The 19,769-nt window shown below is 36.0% G+C and overlaps 1 protein-coding gene across 2 annotated transcripts in view; it reads left to right on the top strand.

Annotated features, from left to right (window-relative positions):
- The window catches only part of EED (embryonic ectoderm development), a 30,215-nt gene extending 13,734 nt beyond the window's left edge, over window positions 1-16,481 (top strand). Inside the window, exons 7-13 of one of the 2 annotated variants that reach the window (XM_082749084.1) lie at window positions 1,721-1,812; window positions 3,485-3,618; window positions 5,382-5,487; window positions 6,624-6,698; window positions 14,221-14,379; window positions 15,322-15,395; window positions 16,146-16,481. In XM_082749084.1, the coding sequence (XP_082605210.1) occupies window positions 1,721-1,812; window positions 3,485-3,618; window positions 5,382-5,487; window positions 6,624-6,698; window positions 14,221-14,379; window positions 15,322-15,395; window positions 16,146-16,272 (767 nt within the window). In that variant the 3' untranslated portion in view covers window positions 16,273-16,481. The remainder of the gene's footprint in view (window positions 1-1,720; window positions 1,813-3,484; window positions 3,619-5,381; window positions 5,488-6,623; window positions 6,699-14,220; window positions 14,380-15,321; window positions 15,396-16,145) is intronic. The other variant, XM_082749085.1, reaches the window with a different exon arrangement.
- Window positions 16,482-19,769: the final 3,288 nt, after the last annotated feature.

The following is a 19,769-nucleotide window of genomic DNA, read 5'->3' as shown; positions in this document are numbered from 1 at the left end:
AGTTGAATTATTTTAGTAAGCTTTATTAATTTCAAGTGGCAGATCACCAAAGTTACGACATTTTTAAGAATTTAAAAAATAGTATTGCAAATCTTATCACTGATCGGCTGTGTAATAAGAAATAATGCATCTGAGAATCTGTATTGCTTTTTCATACATGAAGTTTTTATTTTATAAAGGAGTCCGTAATAGAATTCCTTAAAATGCTAAGTTCTCCAGCATAAGCTCTTTGAAATATTTCCCATATGCATAAAGAAAGCCTTGCCTTCCTCTGTATGCTTAAATTGGCATTATAAGTTTATTCAGGGTTCAGACAAGCCTCTTAATAATTTCTGAGCTCTCTGAAATCAGCTGTGTTACTTCTGCATTCTTTTCTTGATTGTTCTCTTTTTACTTCCACATTATTATTCTAGTCAAGTTTATTCATCTTAAAGGCTTTCATACCTATAACCTTCCCCCACAATCTGCTCATACTAAAAGATGTCCTCAGATTAAAACTCTTCCATGAAAATGCTTCATTGTGATTTTCCTTTACCTACCAAGGCTTACATTTGAAAATCAACAACTAAGAAGAGCTGATAACTTTTTCTCTTTTCTTGATAATAGCTGGGCCCAGGTATTTCTTTACAAGTCATATAGGTCATGATGCCACACTCTAATTATCACAACTCCCAGCCATACTCTTCCCCTTTTGGGTCAGTAAGTACAAAGATAACCTACAAAGTATAAGAAAATATTTTGCAAATTATGTATCTAATAAGGGATTTATATCAAAAGATGTTAACAATTCAACAGTAAAGACAACCCTTTAAAAAATGGGCAATGGTATTGTTTAAATTTTTATTTATTTATTTTTTAAAATTTATTTTCAGTGTTCCAGAATTCATTGTTTATGTACCACACCCAGTGCTCCATGTAATATGTGCCCTCCATAATACCCACCACCAGGCTCACCCTTTCAATTTGTAAATGTGAATTCTGTGGAAAAACTTCAGTATCTTGTTCTCTGTCAAATCCCTAAGTATTTGTTATCTCAGGAGCATAACTCCATCAAATTAGGATATTATTTAAAGGAAATTATTGGAGGCAAATAAGCTAAACATATTTTAAGATCACATAAGTACTTTTTTTCCATCTGGAAAGTTTGAGCTCATACTTCATTAGAAAATGTAGCTTCCATTCTTACTTCTCACTGTGCATTGCTTGAGTCCGAACTTTTGTAGTTTTTACTTCTTTAAAGAGGTTTTGAGAGTCCAGAGTAAATGAATGATAAAAGTCCATTTAAGGGGCACCTGAGTGGCTCAGTGGGTTAGGCCTTTGCCTTCCACTCAGGTCATGATCGCAGGGTCCTGGGATTGAGCCCCGCATCGGGCTCTCTGCTGGTCAGGGAGCCTGCTTCCCCCTCTCTCTTTCCCTGCCTCTCTGCCTACTTGTGATCTCTCTCTCTCTGTCAAATAAATAAATAAAAACCTTTAAAAAGGGGGGGGGGGTGCCTGGGTGGCTCAATGGGTTAAGCCGCTGCCTTCGGCTCAGGTCATGATCTCAGGGTCCTGGGATCGAGTCCCGCATCGGGCTCTCTGCTCAGCAGGGAGCCTGCTTCCTCCTCTCTCTCTCTCTGCCTGCCTCTCTGCCTACTTGTGATCTCTCTCTCTCTGTCAAATAAATAAATAAAATATTTTTTTTTAAAGTCCATTTAAAATTTTTTTTATGTCTTTACTAGATCATGCATTACGATTGTGGAATATCCAGACAGACACTCTGGTGGCAATATTTGGAGGCGTAGAAGGGCACAGAGATGAAGTTCTAAGCGCTGTAAGTTGAAAGCTGCAGGGCAATGACCTTCGGGTGTATAGAGCTCTGAACAATCCCCGTGGAACTCTTACAAGAAAGTATATGGTTTATTTGACATTGCCTGCTAGGCACTCAGTTTATTTACTTGTGATATAACAAGGTTTTTACTTTACAGATGAAGGAATTAAGCAAGTAAGGCTTTTTATGCTTTATCTCTACTTTTGTAATTTATACTAGCGTCTCTATTCTCATGAAAAAATACCATGAACAACTCTAGTTTTGTTGGTTTTCAGTTATTAAAGAAAAAGGTTAAGCTAGTTAGCAGTTGAGATCAACTTTCATCTTTTATTTACAGTTGAAATATAAAATCCATTTTTAGGAAGTTGTTTTATTGTGCTAAGTCTTAGATAATTTTTTGTCATGTTGTTATTTTTATATTTATGTATTACTATGTTTATCGATTTAGTGATATGATGTTGGTATTTTTAGTCAGCTAGTATTTTTACATTATTTTAGCTTTATTTACTTTCCATTTATAGCTTATGTAGTGGTTTTACAGCTCTTCCATATTAAACTATGCAGGGGGCACCATGTTTTGAAGTCAGCATTTTATTTGGAGGTACTAAATATTTCTGTTGTTGGAGTCTTTATGCTTTTTTTGAGAATCACACCTATCTTCAGCTACCTTGTCACCTTGGATTTTTTAAAACTTGCAGCAGCATTCTCCCATTTGGTTTTATGTGTTCTAAGAGCCATGACTACCATCCTTTAAGAATTATAAATTAGGGGCGCCTGGGTGGCTCAGTTGGTCAAGCAACTGCCTTTGGCTCAGGTCATGATCCTGGAGTACTGGGATCGGCAGCATCAGGCTCCCTGCTCTGCGGGGCATCTGCTGCTCCTTCTCCCACTCCCCTTGCATGTGTTCCGTCTTTTCACGGTGTCTCTGTCTGCCAAGTAAATAAACTCTTAAAAAATAAATTGAAGTTAAAACCAATATAACAAGTATTTTGACTTAGATACACAGATAAAGTAAAATTTCAATTGTTCAGGGACTGACTGTATAGTTTATAGCTCTTGATTTCATTGTTTAATCAGGGTTGGACAAAGAACTCTAACAAACTTACTCAGATCTTTGTGTCATAAAATAATTGTTTTACTTCAGTTTACCTTCAGAATCAAGCAAAGAAAATATTTAAAGATAATTGGATAGGTAAAACTAAATTCAAACAATTTACTTTCTTATATATTGTGTAAACTCATATACTATAGTCATGACAAATCAGCTAAAACTAAATCTTGAAAAAATAAGTCTTGGAAGTAGTAACAACTGATTTATGGGTTACATAGATAAACTCAGAATGTTTGTGTGTGACTTGAAAAAGATTTTTCATTATGCTGTATATCAGATGAAAATTGGGTAGTGTTGGGGCACCTGGGTGGCTCAGTGGGTTGGGGCCTCTGCCTTTGGTTCGGGTCATGATCCCGGGGTCCCGGGATCAAGCCCCAAGTCGGGTTCTCTGCTCAGTGGATGCCTGCTTCCCTTCCTTTTTCTGCCTGCTTCTCTAACTCCTTGTGATCTCTGTCTGTCAAATAAATAAATAAAATCTTTTAAAAAAAGAGAAGGAAAAGAAAATTGGGTAGTCTTAATTTGGGCAGTTTTATATATTTAAACTTTTTTCTGTTTTACATACAGGATTATGATCTTTTGGGTGAAAAAATAATGTCCTGTGGTATGGATCACTCTCTTAAACTTTGGAGGATCAACTCAAAGAGAATGATGAATGCAATTAAGGAATCTTATGATTATAACCCAAATAAAACTAACAGGTAACCATTGTGCTATTGAAAACAATTTGTTTTTTCATGCTGTTGTATAGAGGCATTCTACTTTTTCCAAAATTTTTACATAATGTCCCAACATCGAGTTTAGAAGCCCTTCTTTGAATAAGTTTATATACCATAAGATTTTTAAAATCAAAGCCCTTTATTTTTAGTTTAATGTTTGTGGAAAATCCCCTTTGAATTGTGTTTTTTAGTTTAGTAGCATGTTAAACTTTTATTTAGGTATGCATATGCTTGACTGTTTACATTATAACAGTTTTAAAAGCTTAAAACTTGCTGTGGGGTAGGGTAAAGGACCCTTCAGAATAAGATTACTTGTATTATTTGTGAGCACTTTTAAATTCCAAAGTCTAGATAGTAGATCATGAATTTTTTTAAATGGGCTTCTTGGCTTTATTTTATGGTAATATAATGCTTTCCTTTAAACGATGATCCCTTTTTTAGATGGAGAAAATTCAGAAGCAGGAGCCTTGCTTCATGGGACTGACTATGAATGGGAACTTGCAATTTTCTTTAAATACATATATATGAAGATTTTTATTTTTTTTTTAATTAATCGCTATATCCAGCATGGGGTTCAAACTTAGAACCCCAAAGATCAAGAGTTGCACATTCCACCTGCTAAGCCAGCCTGATGCCCTTTAATGTATTTTTGAAATGCTTCAATTCTTAATTCAGTAACTGTCTTTTCAGAATCTCATCAGGCTATTAACACTTTCATTGTAACTATGGTATGTCTGTATATTAACTTTGTCCTTCTGTTTTAACAAAAAGCATTTATTTTCTGGTTATCAAACCAGATTATTAATAGGTTATCAGTTAAATTTATAACCAACAAATATTTCAGTGCACTAACATATATATTTGGCTAAAAAAGTAATTAACATAATTATAACAATTAAGAATTTGTATCAGGTCATTAATAACATTTTAATGTTTTAATAAAGAAAAGCTCCCAGAATTTGAACTGGAAAGAATGTTTGAGATGATTCAGCCCACCATCCTTTTTGCATATGAGAAAAAAGTAAAGAGAGGACATGTGAGTTGCCGAAGACACAACTAATTCTTGGCATCATATCATTCTTCTACAGTTATTTCAGTATAAATCCGAATCACTAGATTAGAAATGTTAGGTATACTTTTAAGTAACTATAGAATTGGTAGCAACTTCTCTGCTTGGTCTTCTCAAAAACATCTTTAAGGAAAAAAATAGCACTGTGTTTTACTTGCCTAAATATGGGAAAATTCTTTAATGTCAAATTCCTGTCAGATAACATTTTTAGAAATTTTTGCTCAAGGCGGGACTCTTCTCTAAACTTACCTTTAGCAGCCTTTGGAATGATGTCATTGTTCCTAGAAAGGTGACTATCTTTTGAAATAATCTAGATATGTTGATGCTTAAATATAAAGGATTGAATAGATAGTTTAATGTTTTCTGTGAGAATCTTTTAGTGCTGCAGACCTTGCTTATCATTGGTTAGGATAGCCAGAATCGAAGTGATTAATTTTGGTCACCATAGTAAGAAAGCTACGGTTCTTATAAATGAAATTTCATAAGATGAAATTCAATTGAGAGCTGATAATGGAAAAAATATAGAAACAAATACATGAAATGAGAGTTCAGTTCTCAATAATGAGAAGCTTTGCAGTTTCCTAGGAACATAAAATTAATAGTCATAAATCTGAAAGTGAAAATGAGTGTGATTCTACATTCTTTTTTCTTTTAACTTTTGACATTTCCATTGCAGGCCATTTATTTCTCAGAAAATTCACTTTCCTGACTTTTCCACCAGAGACATACATAGGAATTATGTCGATTGTGTACGATGGTTAGGTGATTTGATACTTTCCAAGGTATGCTAACTGCTGTTAAGCTGTACTTCTGTTGTTTGTGTTTGTGTGAGTTGGAACCTTGCAGGGAGCACAGTTTTTTTATAGTTTTGGTAAATTGGATGGCAGATGGGAAAGTCCTTTTTTTTCCTTGAAGTCTCAGATTTGGAAACTTGTTTTAGGCATATAACATCCTGATGAATTATTATAACTTGTTCTGCAATAAAGGAAAAAATGTTAACTTATAAGATGAGATTCTCTTCTGATATCCAATGTTATAAAATAACGATATCTAAAGTCAGTAATGGGTTTTTTGTTATGTTTGTGTCCATTTCAGTAAATTTGTATTTACAAATACAGATAGCTGGAGTTGGCTGTGGCTGCAGTTTGCCAACCCCTGCTCTCTAATGTGTTGATTTTTTTGCTGATAATTTAGAGTAGTTGTTGGTGATGGTATCTGAACTTTTAGGATTGTCATATTTGGAAAAATTGCTGTCCAGTTTCTTTTCTTGATGTGGATTTCAGGGCATTTCATATTTTCTTGGGCAGAGCCTGACTTATTTTTTTTTTCTTGGCTTTACAGGTATAGTTTTACCTTTTTTTTTTCTTTTTTTCTTTTTTTTAACTTTTGATCTTGAAATAATAGATTCTCAGTAAGTTTCAAAGAAAGTACAGAGAAGTCCCATATTGCCCTTCACCCAGTTTCTTCTACATACATCTCACATAACTGCAGTATAATATCAAATTTAGGAAATTGTCCTTGTACAATGTGTGCATATAGTTCTATGTTGTCATTTTATTACATGTGAATTTTGCCATTTCAAGAATGTTACAGTATGGGACCTTTTAAGATTGTTTTTTTTCCATTCAGTATGCCATCCAAGTTGTTGTGTGTATCAATAGCTTTCCTTTTTTATTGCTGAGTAGTATTCCATGGTATGGATGTGCCACCGTTTATTTAACTATTCATCTATTGTAGGACATTTTGGTCCTTTTGCAGTTTGGAGCTATTACAAATAAAGCTGCTAATAAACAATCGTGTATAGGTTTTTGTGTGGACTTAAGTTTTCATTTCTCTGGGATAAATGCCTAGAATGGCAATTGCTGGGTCATGGTTAAGTTTGTTTAGTTTTTTAAGAAACTGCCAAACTATTTTCCAGAGTGGCCGTGCCATTTTACATTCCCACCAGCAATGTATGAAAGATCCAGTGTCTCCGAATCTTCGCCGGCATTTGGTATTGTCACTATTTTTTATTTTAGCTGTTCTGATAGGTGTGTAGTGATATCTCATCGTGGTCTTAATTTGCATTTCCCTGATGGCTAGTGATGAACATCTTTTTCATATGCTTATTTACCATCCGTATATCCTTTTCGATGATGTCTCTTCATATCTTTTGCTCATTTTCTAATTGGATTGGTTTTGTTTTTTTATTGTTGAAGTTTTGAGAGTTCTTAATATATTCTAAATATAAATCCTATGTCAGATACATAGTTTGCAGATATTTTCTTCCAGCCTGTAGCTTGTCTTTTCATCCTCTTAACAGGGTCTTCTACAGAGCAAATATTTTAATTTTTGTTGAATTTCAGTTTATTGATTGTTGTCTGAAAAAATTTTATGGATTATGCTTTTGATGTTACATTTAAAAGCTCTTCACGCTCTGGATCCTAAAGGTTTTTTTGTTTTCTTCTAAAAGTGTTCTAGTGTTATGTTTTGTTAAATGTATGATCTATTTTGAGTTAATTTTTGTATGAGGTTTAGGTGGTAGTTCATTCTTTGCGTTTGGATATCCAGTTATTCAGCACCATTTATTGAAAGACTATTCTTTCTCCTTTGAATTGCTTTTGTACCTTGGTCAAAATTGTTTGTCCTACTTGTGTGAGGCTGTTTCTGGTTTTTCTGTTCTGTTCCCTCTACCACTGCTATATATACACAGTCTTAATTAATGTAGCTCTGTAATAAGTCTTGGAATTGATAAGGTGTTTTCTTCCACTTTATTCTTTTTCAAAATTGTTCTAGCTATTTTGATTCCTGCCTTTCTGTTTAAATTTTAGAATAATCTCGTCTACGTTTTATAAAAAATCTTGCTGGAGGTTTTTTGGGCAGGGAAGAGTTTGGTATTTTGTTAAACTTGTATATCAGTTTGATGGGGAATTAATGTCTTTGCTCTGCTCTCTAGTCCATGAACATAGTATGTCTCTCCATTTATTTAGATCTTTGATTTTATTATCAGCATTTTGTAGCTTTTAGCATACAAGTCCTGTACATACTTTGTTGGATTTATACCTAACTACTGCTCTTTTTTGAGTGATTATAGATGGTATTCCTTATTTCTTTGTGTTTACTGCTAGTTAGTATACAGGAAAGCAATTAATTTTTCATACTGAATCCCCTGATTTTTTTTGCCTAGTACTTGGGAGTGTTTATGTAGACCATCATGTCATCTGCACATAGGGACAGTTTTATGTCTTCCTTTCTGGCCTTGCTTTATTTCACTGGCAAAATTCCAGTTCTGTGTTGAATAGTAGTGTTAAGATCAAACAAACATTCCTGACTTACTTCTGGTACTAAAAGGGAAAAATTCTGTCTTTCACAATTATGTATATTAGCTATATGGTTTTTGTAGATGTTTCTATCAAGTTGAGAACTGTCCCTCTTACTAATTAATTTTTTGAGAAGTTTGTCATGAATGGGTGTTGAATTTTGTCAGATGCTTTATCTGTATCATTTCTTACGACCAGGTGGCTTTTTCTTCCTTAGCCTGTATGGAGTGTATTTAATTTTTTTAAAATAGATCTGGTCCTGTATCCCTGGAATAAATTTTACTTATTCATAGTGTGTGACTTTTTATATATGTTGCTAATAGCTGATAATCTTGTTAAAGATTTGTTTGTATTAATGAGGCTGTGATATGAGTCTGAAGTTTTTTGTAATGTCTTTGTCTGGTTTTGGTATTGATAACACAGGCTTATGGACATGAATTGGCAAGTTTTCCCTCCTATTTTCTGGAGAAATATAGAAATTCTTCATAAATGGTTGTTAGAATACTCTGGTTAAGTCATCTAGGTCTAGATATTTTTGAGAGTTTTAAAGATAAAGATTCCATTTCCTTAGTAGTTAAAAGAGCTGTTCAAATTAACTATTTCATATCGTGTGAGTTGTGGTAGTTTGTGTTGTATGAGGAATTAATTGACTATATCTAAGGTAAAATTGATGTGTAGAGTTATTTGTAATATTCTCTTACTGTACTTTTGACAACTGTAAGGCCTCTGATAGCCCTGTTTCATTCCTGAGATGGTAGTTAATGTCTTCTCTTTTTTTGTAAGTCTTGGTAAAGGCTCCTCAGTTTTTTATCTCTCCTTCCATTTGTTTGCCCTGGGTGTATTTTGCTCTTTTACTAGTTTCTTAAGGTGTGGGAGCTCAGATTATCGAGTTGAGACTTTTCTAAGATAAGTATTAGATGCTATAAATTTTCCGCTCAGCAGTTCTTTAGCTGCATCTCACTAATTTATTTTTTTATTTTTTTGCATCTCACTAATTTAGATATGAATTTTAGTTTCTAGGTGTTGGAGATTTTCTTGTTATCTTTCTCTTAAATGATTCCTAGTTTGACTCTATTGTGGTCAGAGCATATTCTTTGTGATTTGGGTTCTTTTAAACTTTTTTGAGATTTATGACACTATCTTGGGTATGTTCTGTGGGAGCTTGAAAGGAGTGTGTAATTCTGTTTGTGTGCAGTGTTCCATAAGTGTCTATTAGGTACTGTTGGTCGATGTGAGGTTGAATTCTTTATGGCTTCATTGATTTTTCTGTCTACATATTTTTTTTTTAAGATTTTATTTATTTATTTGACAGACAGAGATCACAAGTAGGCAGAGAGAGAGAGGAGGAAACAGGCTCCCCGTAGAGCTGAGAGCTTGATGCGGGGCTCGATCTCATGACCCCAGGATCATGACCTGAGCCAAAGGCAGAGGCCCCAACCCCCTGAGCCACCCAGGCGCCCCCTGTCTACGTATTTTATCAATTGTTGAGAGATGGGGATGTTTGCAGCTGTACTTGTGGATTTTTTTCCCTTTTTGCTTTCAGTTTTATGGTGGTTTGCTTGTTATTGCTGTGTTTTGGTGACTGGAATCTTTTTCTTCTTCTTCTTCTTCTTCTTCTTCTTCTTTTTCTTTTATCTGGGCTTTTCCCCTAATTTCCTATAGGTAATGCAAACATTTTTTTTAAGTAGGTTCTACGTCCAATGTAGGGCTTGAACTCACAACCCTAGATCAAGGGTCCCATGTTCTACTGACTAAAGCAGCCAGGTACTTCTATGTGAACAGTTTTTAGAATCCCACTTTTCTTTTTTTTTAGGTTTTTTTTATTTGTTAGAGCACACAACAGAGCATAACCTTTGAGGGGAGGGGGGTGAGAGGGAGAGAGAGAAGCAGACTCCCCACTGAGCAAGGAGCCAGACCCGAGATCATGATTTGTGCTGAAAGCAGATGTTTAACCAACTGAGTCACCCAGGTACCTCTGGAATTCCATTTGATTTATCTGTAATACTAAATACATTTTTTTCTTTTTTAAGATTTTATTTATTAAAAAAAAAAAAGACTTGGTTTATTAGAGCACAAGCAGGGTGGAGAGGAAGAAGCAGGATCCCTGTGATCAGGGAGCCTAATGTGAGGCTCAATCCCAGGACCCTGGGATCATGACTTGAGCCAAAGGCAGGTGCTTAACTGATTTGAGTCACCCAGTCTCCTGAAGTACATTTCTTTATGTAGCTTTTTAGTTTTTCCTCTAGATGTTATATATGTATATTTATTAAATATTTTGTTACCTTTTGTTATATATATTATGTATCTTTATTAATGCTTTATTTGTAAGAAAGTCACTTTAAGTATAAAATGTGTGTAGATTAAAAGTAAAAAATTGCCAGATTCCCTGGTGACTCAATCAGTTAAGCATTTCACTCTTGATCTCAGCTCAGGTCTTGATCTCACGGTTGTGAGTTCAAGTCTCGTATTGGACTCCATGGTGAGCATGGAGCCTACTTTAAAAAAAAAAAATAAAAATTGCTCAAAGACATGCCTACTATGCAAACACAAATATAAAAATATATTTATGTAGCCTCACTACTGTGTATCAGCATTTTGCCAATCTTACTTTCCTTTATGTTACTTTATCCACCATTTATAGTTTGATTGTCTTGAATATTCCCTTTATAATTGAGAACAACATCAAAAAAAGTTACTATTTTTTTAATGTTACTATTTCTGCTTCAACCATCAAACGTAATTTAAAAACTCAAGAGGAAAAGGAGAGTATCTACTCATTTTTGGTTTTTCCCTTGTTCTTTCTTCCTTTCTGATGTTCAACGATTCCTTCTCATATTATTTTCTTTGTGTTTATAAAACTGCCTGTAACCATTCTTTTAGGAAAGGTCTGCTGGTGACAAATTCTTCATTTTTCTTCGTCCTTCATTCCTGAAAGGTATATTCATTCAAAATGGGATTTTACATAGACAGTTATTTTCTTTACACATTTGAAAAATGTTGTGTTCCCTCTCTCCAGGGTCTGTGGTTTCTGATGATCCCTGCCATCATTGGAATTATTTTTCTCCTAATCATAACGAGTTCTGTCTTACTTGCTTTCAGGGTTTTTTTCTTTGTCTTTTTAGTTTTCAGAAGTTTGAATATGATGTACCTTAAATTCTTTGAATTTATCTTTAGGAGTTCACTCGCCTTATATTTGTAATAGATTTATGACTTTTGGAGATAGTTTGTCCCAAATTTGGAAGTTTTACAGCCATTATTCAAGTTCACTCGCCTTATATTTGTAATAGATTTATGACTTTTGGAGATAGTTTGTCCCAAATTTGGAAGTTTTACAGCCATTATTCAAATTCGTTTCTAGACCTCTCTTCTCCTTTTGGAACTTTAATGATGTAATGTTAGATCTTTCATTTGACTCCTGGGACTGTCATTTTTTTAGGTTTGTTTCATTTTGTTTGGATTGGGTAGTTTCTGTTTTTCAGACGTTAAATTGACTCTTTATTGAACCTTTCAGTTGATTTTCTTATTTTGGTTATATTTTTCAATTCTAAATTTTCAATTTGATTCTTTTTATTTCTTTGCTGAGACCTTTTTAAGTGTGTAATTGCTTATTGAAGCATTTTTTTCATTGAAGCATTTTTATTATGGCTGCTTTAAAATCCTTGTCAGGTAGCTTGAACATCTGCATCTCATTGTTGGCATTTATTGTCTTTTAGCATTAAAGTTGAGGTTTTTTCTGAGTCTCGGTGTGACAAGTGAATTTTTTTATTGAGATCTAGGTATTTTGAGTGTTACACTACAAGACTGCATCTTATTTTATTTAGATCTTTTGCAGCAGTCTTCCTCTGACAAATTTTCAGCTGGAGAAGAGGAGCACTGCTTCAGCATTGGCAAGTGGTGGGGAAGTCGAGATGATGGCGTCTCATTTCTGTTCCCAAGTGGTCTCCACTCAGGGCTGTGGATGATTGTAAACATCCATTGCTGGGCCTCCTCTGATACCACCCTAGGCAAAGAGAAGGAGACCAGAGTTACCTCATTATGATGAGGGGCAGGTAGAGTCAGGAGTAGGGAGGGTTGGGTATGCATTTGAGGTACATAGGTTACCACCTGAGAAGTGCTCCCCACTGGGTCATTGGTGGTTCATGCGAGGATGAGCCTACAGTTTTTTTCGGTGGTGTTTTCCTGGAATAGGATGTTTGAAAATTTTCTCTCCTGCTAGATTGTCACTTTTCTGTTTCTTTGGTTAGAGAGAGCAGGCTTTTGTTGTGGGTGTTTTGTAATTAACCCATGGGTATTGATCTCTGAGCTGCTGCCTTCTCTAGCATCCAGTCTGGGATACATAAATTAGGCAAAAGAGAACCAAGGAACTCAGCATCCTTCATGTCCCAAGGTTCCTAACCAGTCTGCCTTTTCTCTACCTTTCAAAGTCTTATGTTTGCTTTCTATTTGATACTTAGTCTTTTAAGCTATAGTGAGGATAAATGGAGAAAAGTACACCTACCCCATCGTTTTGGAAGTAGAAGTAAAAAGGCACTAGCTCTAAAATTTCTTTTCTTAGACCTTCGTCAGACGATAGGAAGGGATTTCTGCATTTTAGGTTTCAGGAAGCTGACCTGAATGAAATATATTGGTGGTCACAAATCTATTTCTGCATCAGAATCACTAGGAGAACATTGTAAAAATAGATTCTTAGGCCTCAGTCCCAGAGATTCTAAATCTGGCAAAAGGACCTGGGAATTTGTAATTTTAAAAAGCTCTCTAGATGACTTTTTTAAAGATTTCATTTATTTATTTGACAGACAGAGATCACAAGTAGACAGGCAGACCGGGGAGCAGGCTCCCCGCTGAGCAGAGAGCCCAGTGCAGGGCTCAATCCCAGGACCCTGAGACATGACCTGAGCTGAAGGCAGAGGCTTAACCCACTGAGCCACCTAGGCATCCATCAAGATGATTTTCAAATGCAGTCATCCATTATAATGAGGAACTTCTCTTTACCTCAAGTTAGTTCATGAGGGGACTTGACTAATAAAGAATCCTTTACCAGTGTAATCGGTGCAAGGCACTTGAAGAACTCTGTCACAGTTGTTCTGCTTCGGCCTTCCCTTGTAGAGATTCTGATTCAGTAGGGTTGGGACCAGGATGGGTTTTTTGAGGGAAGTCTATGGGCTATCAGTCCAGTTGTGCATTTAGTTAGGTTATCAAAGTAGGTGATCTCTAATCTAAGGTACTTTTTAAAAAACTTATGTATCAGATATATAGCCCTGGGATTTTACATAATCTAAAAAAGGCAGAAAAAGAAAAAAGTTGGGGTACTGTCTCCTCCCTAATCTTCCTGTGGCCCTGCTGTTAAACTGTTCATAAGTCAGTGAACCAGACACAGCTGGGGACCAAACCAGAATTGCCTGGACTGTGTGTCCTGTAACACTCCAGCAGACACTCTTTCCCTACACAGGCATTTCTCAGTTCAGTTTCTGTTGAGATAATTGGGCTAGATCTTTTTTTTTTTTTTTTTTTTTAATGGGAGGGGCCATCCTGTACATTGTAGGATGCTCAGCAGCATCTTTCCTTGTCCACCCACCAAAGGCCAGGGACATTGCCAAATGTCCCTCATTATCACACCACTGGCCTTTAATATAAATAGTGCCCACCGTGTTGCAGTTTTTCTTCCATTGTAATCCTTATCACTTGCTGCTTAATGAGAATGTGTGCAAAGATAATGATATAGAATGAGGAAGATGTAACTTAGTCTAGTTCAGTCCTATGCCCATATCAGTGTCTTGATGTTAAAACTACTGCGTTTATTGCCTTCTATATAATCTGATCTCTAAGGCCTCTAAGCGGGGGCCATATTGAAGAGCCATGCATATGTACAGAGTTTTTGTAATTTTACTTTCGTTATAGGACACTCAAGTCTGGATGCCACAGTATCTAGAGCTGAATTTGGTTTGGAAGAGAAATTGTAACTTCAAAATGAATACTCCAGATAACATAATGCTTTTGAATATTGTTAAATTCTGTTCTAATATGACTTCTTGTCCTCAAGTGTGGACATTGACTCTGTAAATATAAATGAATGTATATCACTGTATTTAGTAGTTGGGTAACCAGGTTTTAAGACTGTCAATTCTAAAAAGATAATAAAGAAGGGCTTTGTTTTTAATATTTAAAATTCAGTTTTGTATGTAACATTTCTTGTTTTCTCATTTCTCTCTTTTAAAGTCTTGTGAAAATGCCATTGTTTGCTGGAAACCTGGGAAAATGGAAGATGATATAGATAAAATTAAACCCAGTGAGTCTAATGTGACTATTCTTGGGCGATTCGATTACAGCCAGTGTGACATTTGGTACATGAGGTTTTCTATGGATTTCTGGCAAAAGGTAGCAGCATATTTGCATATTTTTACATTTTAAACTTAAGACCATTGAAAATTTCACTTTTCTCTGTTGTTCATCCATCTTCAGTTTCCTCTAAGAATCTACCTTGATCTTTTGGATTGATTACTTTAGCGATTGATATTATTCTATCTTTGTGGTTCTGCTCACTATCTGCAATGTTTATTTTAAAATGTAGTTAACAGGTGTCAGTGGTGGCAGTGAGGTGCTTACTTTCCATAACATCTGTTACTAAGATTTAATGTTTTGGTGATTAGAGTGTTAAACTTTTTTTTTTTTTTAAAGATTTTATTTATTTATCAGAGAGAGAGAGGGAGAGCGAGCGAGCACAGGCAGAGGCAGAGGGAGAAGCAGGCTCCCCGCTGAGCAAGGAGCCCGATGTGGGACTCGATCCCGGGACACTGGGATCATGACCTGAGCCAAAGGCAGCTGCTCAACCAACTGAGCCACCCAGGCGTCCCAGGAGTGTTAAACTTTTTAAGTAGATTTTTTTATATAAAAGCTTGGAGAAAAATCAGCATGGAAGGTGGGACCAAGTAATAGTTATCTAAAATTTTAAAGAGACTTGTGTTAGGAATTTGTAGTAACAAATTATCTGGGTATTTATTTCTCAGAAGACTGGAGAAGCTCTCTGTAGCTGTTGCTATAATTCTTTAAGGCAGAATAAAGAGTACATGCTAACTATGTAAATGGTAAAGTCCTTCATAAATTTGCAAAATGCCTTCTAATTTACTCAGGACACCTCTGAAGTATTAGTTGCTATTATCCCCATTTACAAATCAGAAATACAAGGTGCAAAGAACTAATCATGAGCATAGCCATAGGATAAAGCTGAGGTTTTTCTGAAATATGAACATGTCTTAGGAATGCTTGAAGGCCCTGTAGCCTATTTAATAATTTGAATTTTTTAAAAATATGTTTATACAGATGCTTGCATTGGGCAATCAGGTTGGCAAACTTTATGTTTGGGATTTAGAAGTAGAAGATCCTCATAAAGCCAAGTAAGTATTTAGACTATGTATTAATAGGGGCACCTGGGTGGCTCAATTGGTTAAGCATCTGCCTTCAGCTCAGACCATAATCCCAGAGTGCTGGGATAGAGTCCTCAGGCTCCCTGCTCTGTGGGGAGTCTGGTACTCCTTTGACATGCCCCCGTCCCCTGCTTGTGTGCATTCTCTCTCTGGGAAAAATAAAGTGGGGTTTGTTTTGTTTTGTTTTGTTTTTTAAAGATTTTATATATTTGTCAGAGAGAGATTGAGAGCTAGCATCAGCAGGAGGAGTGGCAGGTAGAGGGATAAGCAGGCTCCCCACCGAACAAGGAGCCCGGTGCAGGATTCAATCCCAGGAACCTAGGATCATGACCAAAGACGAAAACAGATGCTCAACCAACTGAGCCACCCAGGCGTCCCTTTACTGATAATTTCTGCCTTTTTACTCAAATGCCAATAGATAGGAAGTAATTAATACTTAAAGTACCATTTTTAAATCATTTTTAACATTTACATGACTCAGTTATTTTAAAATACTTTGTGTTCTCATAATGACTATCATAAGTACTGTGGTGACAAATTACTTTTTTTAAAATTAAAAATATACCCAAGTTTTATGAAATTAGAGATTGAGCTCTTAGTGATGTTTTAAATGCTTTCCATATGACTTGGAGCATCTATTTGTTTTCTAATTCACTGGTTTAATTTGATACAACATTTTTTATGAATGGCATTCAAACTATTGTTTTGTTTTTTTCCTAGATGTACAACACTGACTCATCATAAATGTGGTGCTGCTATTAGACAAACCAGTTTTAGCAGGGATAGCAGTATTCTTATAGCTGTTTGTGATGATGCCAGTATTTGGCGCTGGGACCGACTTCGATAAAATACTTTTTCTTAATCAAAATTAGAGTGTGTTTTCTGTGTATAATAGAATTACTGTATCTTGCTAGTAAGGGCACATAGAGCATTTAGAGTTGTCTTTCAGCATTCAATCAGGCTGAGCTGAATGTAGTGATGTTTACATTGTTTACATTCTTTGTACTGTCTCCTGCTCAGACTCTACTGCTTTTAATAAAAATTTATTTTTGTAAAGCTGTGTGTTAGTCTGTTTTCATTGTGAGAAAAAAAAAAATGTACACCCTTTTTTGTAATGATCATTTTGGTAGTTCTTTTAAGTAAAGAAAGCTCTATAATGTGATTAAGTTCTAGAACTAAGCAGAATTTAATTCTGCAACTATGAGCTGAGCTAAGTAACTTAACATCAACCTCAGTTTCCCCCTTTGTGAAACAGGGATAAGAATACCTACCTTATAGGGATTTTAATTTCTTCTGTAATAAATTCATAGTAATTATGTTTAAAATTCTATAGAGTTTCCATTTCTTTTTTTATTTCTTTTCATTTTTCCATTTCTTCGTGTCTTCCTCAATTTCTTGAGTACTTTATAGTTTTCTGAGTACAGATCCTTTGCCTCTTTGGTTAGATTTATTCCTAGGTATCTTATGGGTTTTGATGCAATTATAAATGGGATCAACTTCTTAATTTCTCTTTCTTCTGTCTCGTTGGTGTGTAGAAATGAAACTGATTTCTGTGCATTGATTTTACATCTTTCCACTTCACTGAATTCCTGTATGAGTTCTAACAGTTTTGGGGTGAAGCCTTTGGGTTTTCTCTATAAAGTATCAATATCATCTGCAAAGAGTGAGAGTTTAACTTCTTTGCTGATTCATATGCCTTCTATTTCTTTTTATTGTCTGATTGCTGAGGCTAGGACTTCTACTACTGTGTTAAACAAAAGTGGTGAGAGTGGATGTTCCTGTTGCACTATTGACCTTAGGGAAAAAACTCTCAGTTTTTCCTCATTGAGAATGATACTCACTGTGGGTTTTTCATAGGGGCAAGCCTCTTGCTTAAAAAGCAGGGAAAAGGGGCACCTGGGTTGTTCAGTGGGTTAAGCCTCTGCCTCAGCTCAGGTCATGGTCTCAGGGGTCTGGGATTGAGCCCTGCATGGGGCTCTCTCCTTAGCGGGGAGTCTTCTTGCCTCCTCTCCTCTGCCTGCCTCTTTGCCTACTTGTGATCCCTGTCAAACAAATAAGTAAAATCTTAAAAAACAAACAAACAAAACCCAAGTTCTGGTTCAAACTCAAAGCACAGCTTCTTGGGGTTGTCAGGACCGCTGTCTACTCAATTTTAGATGAAACACACTTGCACTCATTTTGAATCTAATAATGGAATTCTTTGCTCATGAAGAACTGAAAATGCTACATATGAATAGAGAGGCAAGGAATGGTAGACAGATACGCGTATTGCATGAATCCCCTCTTCACATACATGCTGTCTTGTTCCACTGGACTTAAAAAATGCAAGTTCAAAGAAAAGAATGTCGAGATGGGAACAGAGGAGGCATTAAACTACTCATGGGGGGGCGCCTGGGTGGCTCAATGTGTTAAGCCTCTGCCTTCGGCTCAGATCATGGTCTTAGGGTCTTGGGATCAGGCTTTCTGCTCGGCGGGGAGCCTGCTTCCCCCGCTCTGTCTGCCTCTCTGCTTACTTGTGATCTCTCATCTGTCAAACAAATAAATAAAATCTTTTAAAAAAATAAAATTTAAAAAAATAATAAACTATGCGTGGGTTCTTTCTGAACTCAGTTCCCTGTACTGCTTACTGCATTGATCACACACCTGTGAAGCTGATCCTGTCTGGGGCTGATCTGAGGTCCTGTGCCTCACTTTTCTAGGAAGCTCCTTTGGGTACTAAACACTCTGTAAGTAGGTTCTCATTTTTTTTTTCTTAACTATTTAGTCTTGTTACCGTCTCTTTCTGGCTCTATCTTGGTCTTCTTTGGCCCTTTCAAGTAAAATGAATAGAATGATTTTCCACCTTCTCCCCTTCTCCCCACATTTGCCCTCAAAAGAAAAATAACAAATTCAGCTATAGGAAAGAAGGCAGAGACTGGGAGCCATATTGTGCTCTGTGAGCAGGGACCTGAGTTTAAAGAAATCTATGATGCAGAGTAGATGGCTGCTGCTGCAGAGATGACAAGTACAGTGGAGTCTTGGGGTCTTTAGAAGGAAAACAAAATGGGCTACGAAAGGACTGGGATGTGATTTTAGGTGTATCATCCTACAGAATATTGGAAAGGGGCTGTATAGAATTAAATGATTTTAAAGTTGTTGTTTTTTAAGAAAATGCCTGAGAAGGGCAGAGGTATAAAGAACTTTTGGTCCAGTTGTCCAAAAGTGCTCAAAGAATTAAAACTCTCACTTGAAGCAAAGGCGATAGACATTCTGCTTAATCGCATCATCTAGGATCATCTAGTAATTTTATTTTTTTAAAAAAAGATTTTATTTATTTGTCAGAGAGTGAGAGGCAGGAAGAGGGAGAAGCAGGCCCCCCACTGAGCAAGGAACCTGATGCATGACTTGATCTCAGGACCCTGGGATCATGACCTGAGCAGAAGGCAGACACTTAACAACTTGAGCCACCCACGTGCTCCTATAGTCTATTTCTTACTGTGGGTTTCATTAAAAAAATTTTTTTTAACTACTGTCCTAGGGAATGCCTGGGGGACACAGACAGTTAAGCATCTGCCTTTGGCTCAGGTCATGATCCCAGGGTCCTGGGATCAAGCCTCACCTTGGGCTCCTTACTGGGCAGGAAGCCTGCTTCTCCCTCTCCCACTTCCACTGTGTTCCTTCTCTCACTGTGTGTCTCACTGTCAAATAAATAAATAAAATCCTTTAAAAAATAGACTATAATATACCAATCACACAAATATATATATACATATATATGTACATATGTGTGTGTATGTGTATATATATGTGTGTGTGTGTGCATATTTATTTATTTATTTATTTATTTATTTAACTAAAACAAAAGTTCTGTGAAAGAGTGCACTTACCATGTAAAACCAAGGAAATTGGTTGGGAGCAAGACTCATATTAGGGGTTCCTGGCTGGCTCAGTCAGTAATGCATGAACTCTTGATCTCAGGATCATGAGTGCAAGCCCCGTGCTGGATATAGAGCTTAGCTTAAAATTAAAAAAAAAAAAAAAAAAGAAAAGTGCTAGATGATCTGTTTAGCCATAAAATATAGCTCTAACACTATAAAATTTGTAACTTCGCCTACTTTCATTTGTTACCTGTGGGTTTCCCCTGTTAGGTAAAAAATTACTATCATTTTGTTATTGAACTGATGGATTTCTATATTCTTGGTATTTTGTGGGTTTTTCTGATACAAAACAAAACTTTAGATGAATGAAAGATTCATTTCACTTTCCCTGCTTCAGTAACCCCAGGCTGATGTGAAATTTGACAAGTTGGGTGATTTCTGTTACATTGTGTGCAATGAGTTGAGGGAGTGTGTATGTGTTTAATTC

Source organism: Mustela nivalis (assembly GCF_964662115.1).
Source record: "Mustela nivalis genome assembly, chromosome: 9".
NCBI lineage: Eukaryota > Metazoa > Chordata > Mammalia > Carnivora > Mustelidae > Mustela > Mustela nivalis.
This window is presented reverse-complemented; position numbering and strand designations above follow the sequence as displayed.